Source organism: Nesoenas mayeri, assembly GCF_963082525.1.
Source record: "Nesoenas mayeri genome assembly, chromosome: 15".
NCBI classification, from domain to species: domain Eukaryota; kingdom Metazoa; phylum Chordata; class Aves; order Columbiformes; family Columbidae; genus Nesoenas; species Nesoenas mayeri.
This window is the reverse complement of record NC_137559.1, coordinates 6,213,640-6,227,398: the sequence shown is the minus strand read 5'-3', so window position 1 is coordinate 6,227,398 and position 13,759 is coordinate 6,213,640. Positions and strand designations below refer to the sequence as shown.

The 13,759-nt window shown below is 56.8% G+C and overlaps 1 protein-coding gene across 1 annotated transcript in view; it reads left to right on the top strand.

The window, feature by feature from the left end:
• Positions 1 to 13,180, top strand: part of PKD1 (polycystin 1, transient receptor potential channel interacting) — a gene marked incomplete at both ends in the record, with an annotated part of 83,933 nt that extends 70,753 nt beyond the window's left edge. Inside the window, 18 exons of the mRNA XM_080353888.1 lie at positions 209 to 419; positions 755 to 881; positions 1,720 to 1,827; positions 2,214 to 2,263; positions 2,439 to 2,641; positions 3,445 to 3,550; positions 4,032 to 4,150; positions 5,225 to 5,427; positions 5,725 to 5,919; positions 6,700 to 6,839; positions 7,816 to 7,943; positions 8,633 to 8,801; positions 9,298 to 9,423; positions 9,579 to 9,753; positions 10,421 to 10,708; positions 11,054 to 11,188; positions 11,866 to 12,180; positions 12,548 to 13,180. Of these exons, the coding sequence (XP_080210014.1) occupies positions 209 to 419; positions 755 to 881; positions 1,720 to 1,827; positions 2,214 to 2,263; positions 2,439 to 2,641; positions 3,445 to 3,550; positions 4,032 to 4,150; positions 5,225 to 5,427; positions 5,725 to 5,919; positions 6,700 to 6,839; positions 7,816 to 7,943; positions 8,633 to 8,801; positions 9,298 to 9,423; positions 9,579 to 9,753; positions 10,421 to 10,708; positions 11,054 to 11,188; positions 11,866 to 12,180; positions 12,548 to 13,180 (3,431 nt within the window). The remainder of the gene's footprint in view (positions 1 to 208; positions 420 to 754; positions 882 to 1,719; positions 1,828 to 2,213; positions 2,264 to 2,438; positions 2,642 to 3,444; positions 3,551 to 4,031; positions 4,151 to 5,224; positions 5,428 to 5,724; positions 5,920 to 6,699; positions 6,840 to 7,815; positions 7,944 to 8,632; positions 8,802 to 9,297; positions 9,424 to 9,578; positions 9,754 to 10,420; positions 10,709 to 11,053; positions 11,189 to 11,865; positions 12,181 to 12,547) is intronic.
• Positions 13,181 to 13,759: the final 579 nt, after the last annotated feature.

Below are 13,759 nucleotides of genomic sequence, written 5' to 3'. Positions count from 1 at the left end.
TCTCAGGGACACGGAGTAGTGCAAGGGTAGGTTAACAGTTGAACGTGATGATCTTAAGGGTCTTTTCCAACCAAAATGATTCCACAATTCTATATAGATGCTGTGAGGTTTGTTGTTGAATATCAGTCTGCAGGAGGGACAGTGACAGGCCCAGCCAGGTCCCCTCGGTGGTGCAGCTGGCCCTGAGCATCTCCCTCTTTGTGCTCAGGTGACACAGACCTGAGGAGCTTCTCCCGGATCTTCATAGCCGAGTTGCAGCGAGGTTTCTTTGAGAAGCACGTCTGGCTCTCCATGTGGGACCGTCCGCCGCGCAGCCGCTTCACCCGCGTCCAGAGAGCCACCTGCTGCTCCCTCCTCATCTTCCTCTTCCTCTGTGCCAATGCTGTGTGGTACGGCATGGTGGGGAACATACACCTCAGGTGCGCTGGCCCGTGGTGCTCTGGCCTGTCTCTCATGTCCTCAGTGTCCCCCTGCACTTCTCGTTACAGAGGGCAGGACAGACCTTGTATCTGCTGGGAATTGTTGTCTTATTTGTGACCTTGAGTCTGCCCACCCTTTCCCAAAGAATCAGGGACCAAGGGCAACCCTATCAGCTTCCACCCTTACCTGGTTTTGCTGTGTCATTTCTTTGCACAGCCCATGCACATTTCTTTCTCTGCCCATCCGAAGTGCCAAATTGGGCAATTTTGTCTTATCTGGCAACCCTGAGTGCTCCTGCTAACACCACTCTCCGATTTCTCTTGATTCTCTCCAGCCATGGGGCCGTTTCCAACCTGATCCCTGTCAATGTGGACACGATGGCTGTTGGGCTGGTGTCCAGCGTGGTGGTCTACCCTCTCTACCTGATCATTTTATTCCTCTTCCGGATGGCTCGCAGCAAGGTAAGGAGGAGAAGGGGTTGCATATGAGTGTGATGCCACCAGATTTGTTCACCTGGGGCTGGGTTCTGCCCTGTGTGGTGTGTCACTGCTCCAGCTGGTCTCTGCACCTTCCCAGTTGTGTCTCCGTGCATGGCCAGATCCTCACCCCTCCCAAATCTCTGCCTCCGTCTCGAGCTGGAAGCAGCCCTTGACCTTGGAGGGATAGATCGCTGCCTGGATGCCCAGAGAAAGCCCAAAAAGGCAGATTTTACAAGCTGTTTAGGCACTTGCTCCCTTTTGATTTGAGTCTGTGATAGGTACCCAAATGCTGTTTAAAGGTTTGACCCTTTGCTGCATTGGCAAGAGCTTGAGAGCTGCTCAGCAGAGCGTTGCTAATGAAATGCCTGCCCTGGGTACAAACTCAGCTATCTGAGCAGAGCTGGGCTTAGACAGCTGTGAAAGGATTAGCTGGGGATTTAATGACTGGTTAGACACAATTAGCAGCCCCATTAAGTACTGCAGCCAGCTGCTTAGTGACTGATGAGCAGCAAATGTGTCTGATATTTCTTGTTCCTGTGGGTGCTCCTTGCTTTATTGGAGGCTGCAAACTTCCTGGTGGCTTCCTGGGAGCTGGTACCTGGGGTGGCACTGGGCTGTGGTGCCTCTGGGTGCAAGTGCTTGGGAGGTGGGGGAGGATGTGCCTGTGACTGTTCCCAGCCCTGCTGGGCAGAACTGGGATCCCACAGCCTGAGGTGGAGCTTCTGAGCAGAACAAGGAGCTGGTGGGAGCCACTGAGCATCAGGGCTCTGAGCCACCATGATGTTGTCATCTCCATCGCTCCCCTTTCTGCTCACTGCAGGTCTCCATCAGCCACACCCTGACCCACTCAGACCAGCAGTCCTTGGAGATTGACAACTACCTGGACTCCTCAATCCTGGACAGCTCCTTCCCAGGGCTCCGGGCAGAGGTAAGCTGCTCCCCACCCCAAATCTGGCCAAGGTGTGTGTGCCCCCTGGCACAGACATAGTGTCCTGCCACGGCTGTGAGTGCGAGAGCTGGTGCATTCAGGTGCCTTTAGCAAATACTGGAGATGAGGGAGGGCCCCAGCACTCTGTCTGCACCCACATCTCTGCCCCAGCTGGTCCCGGGAGCTGAACTCAAGCTGTTTCCAGCCACTTCTCCGTCTCTCTGAGCCTGGATCATCCCTGGGCGTTATCTAAAGGAGAGTGGGCCCCTGGGGCTGCAGACCCGGGGCTAATGGCAGCTCAGGCTCCAGGTTTCCAGTGACTTTTGATGTTTTAGCAGAGCACAAACCAGTGTCATGTGCCTGAAATGCCTTTGCTTCCTCCATAGGCCTTCTCTGAGCAAACCAGAACAGATCTGTTCTTGGAGGACTCCAAAAGGTGAGTAGGTTTCTGGAGATGGTGCAAGTAGGAGTTTAGTTTTCTGCTTTGGTACGCTGAGATTTGTGTTCCCAGAGCTGTTCCCCTCCTAGACAGCCCCATGCCCTACTCAGGTGCTTTTCACCAGCTCCCTGTCCCCATGCCCCCTTGATGGCCCGTTCCTGTGTCCCCACAGCCTGGTGCACTGGCCATCCAGCGAGGCCCTGCTCAGCTGGCCAGACCTCCTCAGTGACCCCTCCATCATGGGCAACACCATCCAGAAGCTGAAGAGGGGCCGGGCCAGCCGTCACCTTGGCCTGGAGGCCCCGTTGGCAGCTGAGGAGGACAGCTTGTCGCTTGGCATTCACCAGGGACAGCCTCGCTATTTCTCTGCCTCAGGTGGGTGTGCAAGGAGCATTGTTCCATGCCAGGGTTTGAATGCCCCAGGGATGGGCAGGATGAGCAGCCGAGTCCCTGGGAACTCAGCTCTGGAAAAGGCAGAAGAGCAGAACCTGCTGTCATCACCCTGTTTTCAACGGGAAAGGCAGAAGAGGAGGGTGGGTCATGTTTTCTTCATGGGGATTTCAGCCTGGAAAAGCAGAAATGCTGCTGTGGGTCAGTCTGCAGCAAGTGGTCACCGTGTTGGCAGGCAAGTAGCAAGGAGAGGTCGGTTCCCCTGGGATCTTAATGTTGCAAGTGAGCAGCACTTCTGCACCGGCTGCAAGAGCACAGTGGGGCTCTGAGCTGCTGTACGTGCCTGGAGAAGGGGAAGAACTTGGCCTCCTGTTCCAGCAGTTGGATAGAATCATTTTGTTTGGAAGAGACCCTCAAGATCATCAAGTCCAACCATAATGTAAATGTAGCACTACCCCATGTCCCTGAGAACCTCATCTCCACGTCTGTTCAACCCCTCCAGGGATGGTGACTCCACCGCTTCCCTGGGCAGCCTGTTCCAGTGCCCGACAGCCCTTTGGGGAAGAAATTGTTCCCAAGACCCAACCTCCCCTGGTGCAGCAGGCCAGACTCCACAGACAAACTGGGGGTGGACAGGAGCTAGAAGGCAGTCAGGAGGGGAGCAGGGCCTCCCCCTGGCCATCCTCCTCCTCAGCTCACAAGCGTGGCTGAGCCCGCATGGTCAGAGCCACCCCTGTGTGGTGCTGCCTGCTCTGCTCCTGCCAAAGCCATTCACACTCTCTCCCCAGACGAGGATCTGATCCGGCAGATCCTGGCAGACGGAGCCAGCGGCATCTCGCATTCCCAGGACCTCGGGCCGTACATGAGGGCTGACACAGATCTTATATCAGGCCTGTGAGTATTTGGATGACTGAGTATAAGCTAATGCTTATAATACTTGAAATAATAAGGATATTCAGGATAAGCTGGGCCAGTGCCTCCTGTCCCTCACCCTCCTGCCCAGCTCTGCAGCAGCTGCTGGCACCTAGCCCCAGTGAGCTGAGATGTGCTTGGGGGCATTGCAGATGCCTGGGTCAGCCTTGTGACAAGTCCCTGTGTCCTTACTGGCCACGATCCCTACAGCACCCCCAGCCAGAGCTCCTGGAGGGCAGTGCCAACCTTCCAGAAGCCACCTGGAATGTCCACTTAAAGCCCCAGATGTGTCTGCAGAGCTTTGTGGGCTCCTGACAAAGTGCCCTGGCAGCCTGGGCTGCTCTCAGAGTGCTTCTAACCTGTCTGGGGCTGTGGCACTGGTGTCAGCACTGGAGTGCAGCCCACCTCGGTGCCAGAGCCCACGGTGGCACGGCTCAGCAGTGTCACCCCTTCGCCTTGGCAGGTCCAGTGTGTTTGGGGAGAAGGTGGAGACTGTCATGATGCAGAAGCTGAACGACAAAGGCCAGAGCATGGCAGCTCCTCCCAGGGACATCAGCAGATCAGCCAGGTCCACCTGGACAGGTACCAGGGTCACAGGGCTGTGCCAGCATTGGGGGGGATGTGGGAACAGAGGGGCCATTGCACACAGCAGCACTTGGGAGGCACAGGCAGGAAAGGAGAATGAAAAGCCTTGGGAAAGGCTGCTCCCCAGCTTGGGATAGATTTGCTTTTTTCCTGACAGCTTCTCTTGGAGCCTGAATCTCAGTGAGCCACCACTTGTTGTGTGACAGTCCCTCCCATGCACCCTGGGGAAGCTCCACTTGCTGCTTCCCCCGTTACTCTGCCCTGCAGCCATCAGCCCATCCATCCATCTGTCCGTCCTTCCAGCAGGAGAGTCAGTCTGTACATAACCAGAAGGGAGAGGGAGTGAAACACCAATAAAAGTTCAACAAGCAAAGCAAAACAAAGGAGAAGAGACTTCCTCCAGGGTCACGTAACGTCAGCTGGGCTGGCGCAAGGCAGGGAAGGGCTGTCGATCCCCGCAGGGTCTGAGAGGTGACAAGTGCCCAGGTGACCTGCGGAGCAGCTCGGTGTCGGTTCTCATAGCACAAACTCTAGGCTTCCCCGGGGCAGGGTGCTGCATGAAAATCAGACAGAGCAGCAATCCTCTTGGATCTGTTGAAATCCAGCATTTCATCTCGTTTGAGGAACGGCTGTAGTATCTTTGTGCAGGTGTTGGGTTGCAGGAGTGGCTGAAGGAAGCTGCGCCAAGCAAGCCCAGGGCAGGGTGGCTTGGCAGTTGGAATTTAGCCAGAGCAACAAATCTGGGGCTTTTCCTGGGTTGGACAGCAGCACCTCCAGCCAGGCTGAGCCTGCCCAGGGTCCTGGGGCTCTGAGAGAACGTTGGTGAACCCATCCCACCTCCCAGATCAGCGTCCCACCTCCTTCACCTTCCCATCCTGTCTGCAGTAGGAGGCTGGCTGTGTGTGCTGTCCCTGTCCTTGCTCAGTGGGACATGGCTGGGACAATCCCTCCACACTCCCCGGGGCTGGTGGCAAGCTCTCTGCTGGGATGAGTGCTGTGCTCAGCCTGTCCTGTCCCCACTGGGACCCTTTTGCAGTCAGGTTTATTCTTGTTTTCCCTCCCTCCTTCCAGTTGCAGACCAAACGTTCAGGAAGCGCTTGCTGCCAGCCTGGTGCTCCTATCTGGCTCACGGCATCAGCCTCCTGCTCTTTGCCACCTCCGCGGGGGTCTCCATATGGATCGGTGTGGGCTTTTCCTCCAGCGTTGCCCTCATGTGGCTCATCTCAGGGATATTCAGCTTTTTGGCATCTTTCTTGGTCTGGGAGCCCCTGAAGGTGAGGATACCATAAGGACACAAGCACATATCTGTACACATGTGTATTAGCTGTAATTAACAGCTTGTCCAGACAGTAATCAAGTCACTGCGCGAATGCTCTGTCCCATCTCCGTTTCTCCATAGGAGGAGAAGGCTGCACAGCAGCTGCAGGAGAGGCAGTGCCAGTGGCAATTTGTTTTAGAGGTTACATTGCCACTCCCAGAGCTGCTCAGCAGCCATGTCCCCTTCACTGGCTGTGCTGGAAGGTTTCTGGTGGCACCACTGTCCCCTGGCCCTGACACCACGTGTCCCCCAGGTTCTGCTGGAAGCCCTCTACTTCTCACTGGTTGCCAAGCGCCTGCACCCAGAGGAAGATGATACCTTGGTGGAGCATCCATTTGTGGAACATGTTTCTGAGAAGATCAGCAAGGTCCGGCCCCCCCAGGGCTTTGCCCTGTTCCAGGCCAAGGAGGAGGCCAGGAAGGTCAAACTGCTCCACAGAATGCTGAAGGTGAGATGTCCCAAATGGTGCCCAGGGCAGGGGGAAAGGCTCCAGGAGCTGAGACACAGCCTTGCGCGGGTGCTCCCAGTCCATCTGTGATCACCTGAGCTAGTAGGCACATCTCTAGTCTCTGCCTCAGTTTCCCCATCTGTACAAGACTGACAGTGACATTCATCTGCTCTGTGAAGCTCTGAGATCTGAGGTGGATGGAAGGCAGAACTATCAAGGGGGGTGATGGGGAGCAACTGGTGTGTTTGACCCCATAATTCAGGTGTTTGAGGTTAGGGCAAAGTTTGCAGTGACCAGTAGGAACCAACTTGCACAAGAAAATTCATTAATTGAGTCTTGTGAAAGATATTAACTCCCCACCTAGGAGCAGAAGTTTCCATCTCTTGTAGCTCATTCAGCACTAATCCCCTGCACTTGTGCTTGGAACACACAGCTGCTTTCACTGAGTCAAGTTATTTTTGACTGTGTGATTTCCCCTTAAAGGATGGAAACCCCCAGAACTATCGTATACAAGCTGCCAGTGTATAGGGGCTTGTACGGGGAGGTTGTGCAATGCGTATCAGCTTAAACATCTGGTGCCGGCCTGGCTGCTTTGAACAACAAATGTTGTTATGAGCCTGTGGTCTGGGTTTCATTTTAAACTGCTTCCTATATGGAAAAAGAACAGCAAGGTTTGGGTCCTGGTCCTGCGTGGCAGGCGGTGGGAAACCCTGATCTGCTGTGGGATTGAGAACTGACACCCTGTGCTCGGGTGTGATCCCTTTCTCCTCTGTTTGCCAGAATTTCCTCATTTACATGATGTTCTTGCTGGTGATCCTGCTCACCAACTATGGAGATGCCTCCCGCAACAGCAGAGCTTTCCTTCTGCGCAGCTCCATCAAGCAGCAGTTGGGCAGCAACGAATTCCTCCGCATCAAGAGGTACCAGATCACAAAGGACCCGGGCATGGGGCAGAACCAGATATTTAATCTCAGAGTAGCTATGCAGGGCTGCCTCTGGGGCTCCTGCTCCAGCTGCTCCCACAAGTTCTTGACTGGGGAGCACTGGTGCCTCTGGTGGCAGACACAGTGTGGCAGTGAGCATGTCCCTTTTTGTCCCTGTGGTTCCGCTATGGGAACCTGTAGGGGTTGAGAGCTTTAATTTCTTTGAATTTTTTCCTTAGTGGGAAGGGTCTATGTGAATTACAGGTGTTTATTTTTCTGTATTTGGTTAAAAGGACACAAGTTTGCTCTGTCTCTAGAATTCACAGCTGTAGGGTTTAGCCATAAACAGAGTCATGAGAACCAAAAATAACATCTCGTATAAATACAGAGTCCTTCCCTTCCTTGCTCTGCACGTATGATTTAACTGGGTTAAATTTTCCCAGCTGGGTTTCCACACTGCTGGGAACTCCAGCGTCCAGGCTGACATTGGAACGACTGCCTGGGATCAACGGTGTCTTTGTACCTGGCTCGTATAGACCTCTCGATTCTCTGTGCAAATAGATGTGACTTGTCTGTGCCACAAAGTCCAGAAACTTTGATTCACCACCATATGAATTGGGAATGATTACAGTGAACTCACTGGAGTTTTGGGTGTGAAAGTGGTGAAAAGGGGGAGAGCAGAGCAGAATCTGCTCTAAATATCATCTCTGTTCCATTGTGCTGCCACAGCCCCACTGCTCTGATCCATATCTACTGGGATGGATTTAATCGCCTTTAGCTCTTGCATGTCAAATAAATATTGTCCTGGCCCCAGCACTTGGATGGATGGAGGTGCTGCCTCTGCCCTGCTCCGGGAGGGAGGCAAGCCGGGGTGACCTCCCCAAAACTCCGTTGGTCATGAGTGAGACATGCAGGGCCAGCCCTGATGCAGCTGCTGCGGGGCTCGGCCTCTCATGTCTTCTCCCCATTGCAGGTCAGACCAGTTCTGGGTCTGGATGTCCCAGGTGTTCCTGCCATACCTGTACAACAACCGCTCGGCGCAGGAGAGCTCCAGCACAACGCTGGGGACAGCGCGGCTGCGGCAGCTCCGGCTGCAGGAGGGTACGTGGGACAGCGACCACAGCTCTGCTGTCAAAGTGGGGGGACATTCCTGGCGGGACAAAGTGGCTGGGGCTGGGTGCGGCTGGGGTTGATGGAGCAAGACAGAGGTTCTGGAGGAAGGTTTCTCTTTGCAGCACATGTATTTGTGTGTCTGGTTCTGCTGCTTTCAGAGACAGTGAACTGGGGTAGCTGCTTGTGAGGATTTACACTGAGGAGAGAGGGTGACGTAGTTGTCAGCCTGGAGAACAGGAGCTGAGAGGAGACCTGATCTCTGAACTGCCTGAAAGGAGCCTGGAGATTGGGGGGTCGGGCTCTGCTCCCCAGGAACAAGCGCCAGGATCAGAGGAAGCAGCCTCACGTTGCCTCAGGGGAGGTTGAGGTTGGATCTTGGGAACAATTTCTTCCCCAAAGGGCTGTGGGGCATTGGAACAGGCTGCCCAGGGGAGTGGTGGAGTCGCCATCCCTGAAGGGGTTGAACAGACGTGGATATGAGGTTCTCAGGAACATGGGGTAGTGCCAGGGGTGGGGTAACGGTTGGACTTGATGATCTTGAGGGTCTTTTCCAACAAAAACAATTCTGTGATTTTTGGAGGTGTGACTGGAGACATGGAGGGGGCTTGTACAGAATGGAGCTGTGCCCTGGTACTGGGCCGGGCTCCCCTGGGGTGACAGTGTCGCTCTCATTCCAGCCGAGTGCCAGCGCACGGCCCAGGACGTGCTGCACAGCCTGGACACGGCTGCCGGCAGCAGCTGCACTGACCCGCGCAGCTTTTCCACCACAGACTATGCAGCTGGCTGGGAAAGGGCAGCCGTGAACGTGACGGCAGCATGGTCCTACTCACCGCCCGACCTGGCAGGGTAAGGAGCACCTGCACCTACACCCCCTGCTCCATCTGCCAAAGACATTGGTTTTAAAGCAAAATAAATTCAGGCTGGACATGAGGAAGTCATTCTTGCCCCTGAGGGTGGTGAGAGCCTGGCCCAGGTTGGCGAGAGAGGTGGTGGATGAACCATCCCTGGAGACATCCCAGGCCAGGCTGGACGGGGCTCTGAGCAACCTGAGCTGGTGAAGATGTCCCTGCTCATGGCAGGGGTGGCACTGGGGGAGCTGGGAAGGTCCCTCCAACCCAGACTGTTCTGTGATTCTGTGATTGAATCTTTTCACTAAGATGGATCAATGCACTTCTGTAATTTATCTCATGAAATAAAGAATGAGGCAGCTGTGACCCTTGGATGTGCAGCACAGGGGTCAGGTCTGCATCTGCACCCTTGCTCCTGCCCTGCCGTGTAGGAAAGCACACCGGTGGCTGTTCTGTCCCCATGTGTCACCCTACAACTCCTCATTCCTCTGCAGGGTCTGGTACTGGGGTTACATCTCATTCTACGACAGCAGTGGTTACGTGCAGGAGCTGGGGACTTCTCTGGAGGAGAGCAGGGCTCAGCTGCGGTTCCTTCAGCAGCACACCTGGATCGACAACATGTGAGTGTGGCAGGGTGAAGGACACATCCTGCTGTCACCCGATGCGCTGCTGGGCTGTCATGGGACAGAGGGGATCAGTGATCCCACTGAACTGTGACACCAGCCCTGAGTCGGTGTTGTCCAAGTGCCCTGAGCTGCTGTTCTCCCATCCCCAGGAGCCGGGTGGTCTTTGTGGAGCTGGTGCAGTACAACCCCAGCGTGGACCTGCACGCTGCCATCACCCTGCAGCTGGAGCTCCTGGGGACCGGCCAGGCCATCACTGCTGTCACCATCAGCCCCTTCCCGCTGCTGCGGCTCAGCGCAGGTGTCACGTTGCAGCTTCTCATGATGGTCAGTGCGGTGCTGCCCCCCAACCCTCCTCTTCCTCTCAGTCACTGCACGGAGGGCTTGGGGGACTCTGCCTGAGGCCACTTGTCCCCACACCTGTCACCGCTTCACTTCCAGGCCTGAGCAGCACACAGAAACATCCCTGGTGCTGCTGGAGGGGACGAACATTCCTCCTGTCTGGCAGCATTTCTTGGTCTTGTCTCGGCCTCTTTGCTCCCTTGAATTTGTGCCTGTCACTGTGGGAATTGGAGGTTTTTGTTGTTCTGTCCTCAATGGGACATTGGCCATGGCCCCAGGGACCCTGCCGGGGTTCTACCACCCTGTCACAAGCGCATGGGATGTGTTTTGGGGAGCTGCCCTGCCAGGGCACAAGGGAACAATGGGGTGTGGATGGGGTGAGGGAGGCAGGGAAGGACTCAGAGTGTGCTACAGACTCATAGATGAGGTTCTTAGGGACATGGGTTGGTGCTAGAGTTAGCTTATGGCTAGATTCTGTGATCTTGAGGGTATCCTCCAACCACAATGATTCTATGATTCCAGCCGTGGGCTGGCAGAACTCAGCCCAGTACGTGGGGTTTTGCTGTCCCGTGGTGCTGCAGGGTCCCTGGTGCAGCACCGGGCTCGGGCATTGCCCTCTCCTTCCCTGGTGACCTCTCCATTCCTCCCCCAGGTCTTCCTCATGATGTTTGTGGTCTACTTTGTGGTGTCCGAGTCACTGTCCATCAAGAAGGAAGGCCGGGCTTACTTCACCCTGTGGGGCAACTACGGCCAGTGGGTGTTCATCCTGCTGAGCACCTGCACGGTGGTGGTGCACCTCAGCCAGGCCACCCTGGCCGACCAGCAGTGGCTCAAGTACCTCAACAACCGCAAAGGCTTCACCAACTTCTACCAGGTGGCCATTCTCAACACCGTCTTCAGCAGCTTGGCTGCGTCCCTCCTCTTCCTCCTGACCGTGCAGGTACGGAGAGGGCTGAGTGGGTGCAGCACGGGGACAGGGATGTCCTTTGCCAGGCTTTGGTGCTCCTGTGCCAGCTCGTCAGCCCTGGGCAGTCCCTCAGCAGGACTTTGCAGTAAAACCAAGCGCAGGAGCGTGGTCCTGCTGCACAGGCGCTGGTGGAACGTGCTGGGGCTGCTCCTGCATCCAGACCCTGCTGCAGGACGGGGTGGGGGCAGCGCGGCCGCACGCTCCCAGGCAGCTCTGCTGTGTGTCTCTCTGCTGGCAGGTGTGGAAAGGGCTGGCAGGGTCTGGCAGCAGCCTCTGCCGGGGCCACTGTGGTGACACCATCCTCTCTGTCGGTCGCAGGCCGCCCAACAGCTGCGGTTCGTCAGGCAATGGTCTGTCTTTGGGAAGACCTTTCAGAAGTCGGCAAAGGAGCTGGCCACCGCGGCGCTGGCGTTCGCCGTGCTCCTCCTGGCCTACGCACAGCTCGGCTTCCTGGTGAGTACCTGCAAGGGCTGTGTTGTCCCTCGTCCCTCACCACGCCGTGACCGTGACCTCCAGCCTGTGCAGGGAGCCTTGTCTGCCACAGGCCGAGTGGCTTTAGGCAGGGGCTGTGTCTGTGACCTGTCCTTGTCACAGACCATTTCTGGGCTGCTCCTTAGGGCTCATGTTGTGCAAGATGGAGTAGTGAGTATCGGGGGACAGGAGGATATTTTGCCACCGATCCTTTCTCATTGAGGACAACAGAGCTGGGGAAGGGGCTGGAGCACAAGTGTGATGGAGCGGCTGAGAGACCTGGGGGGTTCAGCTGGAGAACAGGAGCTGAGGGGAGACCTTCTGATCTGTGAACTGCCTGAAAGGAGCTTGGAGCCAGGGGGGTCGGGCTCTGCTCCCCAGGAACAAGCGCCAGGAGCAGAGGAAACGGCCTCAAGTTGCGCCAGGGGAGGCTGAGGTTGGATCTGGGGAACAATTTCTTCCCCAAAGGGCTGTCAGGCATTGGAACAGGCTGCCCAGGGCAGTGCTGGAGTCACCATCCCTGGAGGGGTTGAACAGACACAGATGAGGTTCTCAGGAACATGGGGTAGTGCCAGGGCTGGGGTAACAATTGGATTTGAAGATCTCTCCAACCAAAATGGTTCTGTGATTCTATTACATCTCCAACGTCCCCTTCGCAGCTCTTCTCCTCCTCCTCGGAGTCATTTCGCAGTGTGGGCAGCAGCCTCCTGCTGCTCCTGGCCATGCTGCGGGGCAGCGCGACCCTCCGGCCTCCCTTGCCTGGCTCCTCGGGCCTCTACTACCTGTTCTGCACCAGCTACATCGTCCTGGAGGTGTGGATCGTGCTGAGGCTGTTCACTGCGGTGCTGATCTACAGCTACCGGGAAATGCACTTTGAGATGTACCGTCCTGCCTTCGAGCCTCAGGACTACGAGATGGTGGAGCTTTTTGTGCGCAGGCTGAAGATGTGGATGGGCTTCAGCAAAGCCAAGGAGGTGGGTGCATCCTGGGAGGCTCCGTGGAGAAAGGGTCTAGCTGCAGAGAAGCGACATCCTCAGCCTTCCTTTGCCTCTGGCTGCCCTCTGCTGCTCCTCACAGTCAGGTTCCTCCAGCACATGAGGGCTGGAGCAGTGGCCATTCCTGGAGGCCCAAAAGTTGCGTTAGTTATGGGATGTTGTGGAGGCATCTGCTGCCAGTTCTCAGTCCCAGAGTTCCACATGTTTTTACCTGGGTTCTGTCCCCAGGTCCCTGCCATGGCCTGACCCACCAGCAATGGCCGGGAACAGCCCTGGGGCTGCTCGGAGGAGGACGCCCCAGCATAGTGTTCCCCGAAATAACTCCCGCTCACCCCTTCTCTTGCAGTTCCGGCACAAGGTGCGATTTGAGGGGATGGAGCCGCTGCCATCCCGAGACTCCAGCGACTCCAAGTCCTTTCGGGGCCCCACTCCCAGCGCCGCCTCCGACAGCTCCAGGGCCTCCACGTCCTCCAGCCAGCTGGACGGGCTGAGCCTCGTGCTGAGCACTCGCGACAGCCTGGAAGTGGACGCCGACATCCAGCGGCTCCTCTCCCTCTTCGAGATGCTGCTCGCCCAATTCGACCGGGTCAACCAGGTGACGGAGGATGTGTACCGCATCGAGCACCAGCTGCAGGGCTCCCGCAGCCGCCGCTCGCACCGGAGTGTCGCCCCAGCGTTGGAGGACGTCACGAGCAGGTACTGTGCAGGCAGCACAGAGCAGGGGCTCTCACCCGAAGTCTCATCCGACATGGACCTGCAGCCCCTGCGGGACCCCTCGCTGTCCCCAAACTCTCCTGCTGCCCCACCGGGCAGCAGCATTCGGGGCTCTGTGCCCAGCCGGCTCCTTCGAGCCAGCAGAGGCATCAGCGTGGCGGCATCTGTGCTGCCCCCGCACAAACCCTACACTGCTGCAGCTCCGGCGGGGAAGAAGAAACGGCCCCTGCGGGCTAAGAACAGGGTGCACCCCACGGTTAAATAATGGGCGTTGTGCTGGGCACGGCGGGGAGAGGAGCCCGCGCAGGGCAGAGCGCCGGGAAAGGGGTTTGCGAAGGGTGGGCTGTGCCCGCCGTGCAGACCTGGAGCCTCGGGAGCTGCCGCTTCCGAAAGCTCCCGCCACAGCGGCTGTGCCTGCCGGAGTGCATGGGGCGGCCGCTGTCCCCAGGGACCTGCCGCTGTCCCCATCAGATGTGCCGACTGCCCCACCGGTGGTTTCCAGCGATAGGGGTGGTTGGAGAAGGCTCAGCCTTTCCCTCGGGGACAGCCGGGAGAGGCTGCGTGGGGTATGCGCAGAAAACACAGTAGGGCAGTATTATAAAGTTGTGTGTTTTGTTAAATGGCACCATGTGCAAACAGCCGCCTGTGGCGACTGTGACAAGGACACTTTAGGGGCTGCACAGGGTGACCGTGCGAGGCTCATCTCCCCCCGCTGGCTGTGCCGGCTGGAAGGGGGACGGGAGAGCCCCAGGCCTTGAAGGTTTGAACTGTCTCGCATTTTTGTTGACCAGACACACTGTGGAGGAAAGCTACAGGTTTCAAGAAGATATTTAACCCTTTTTTT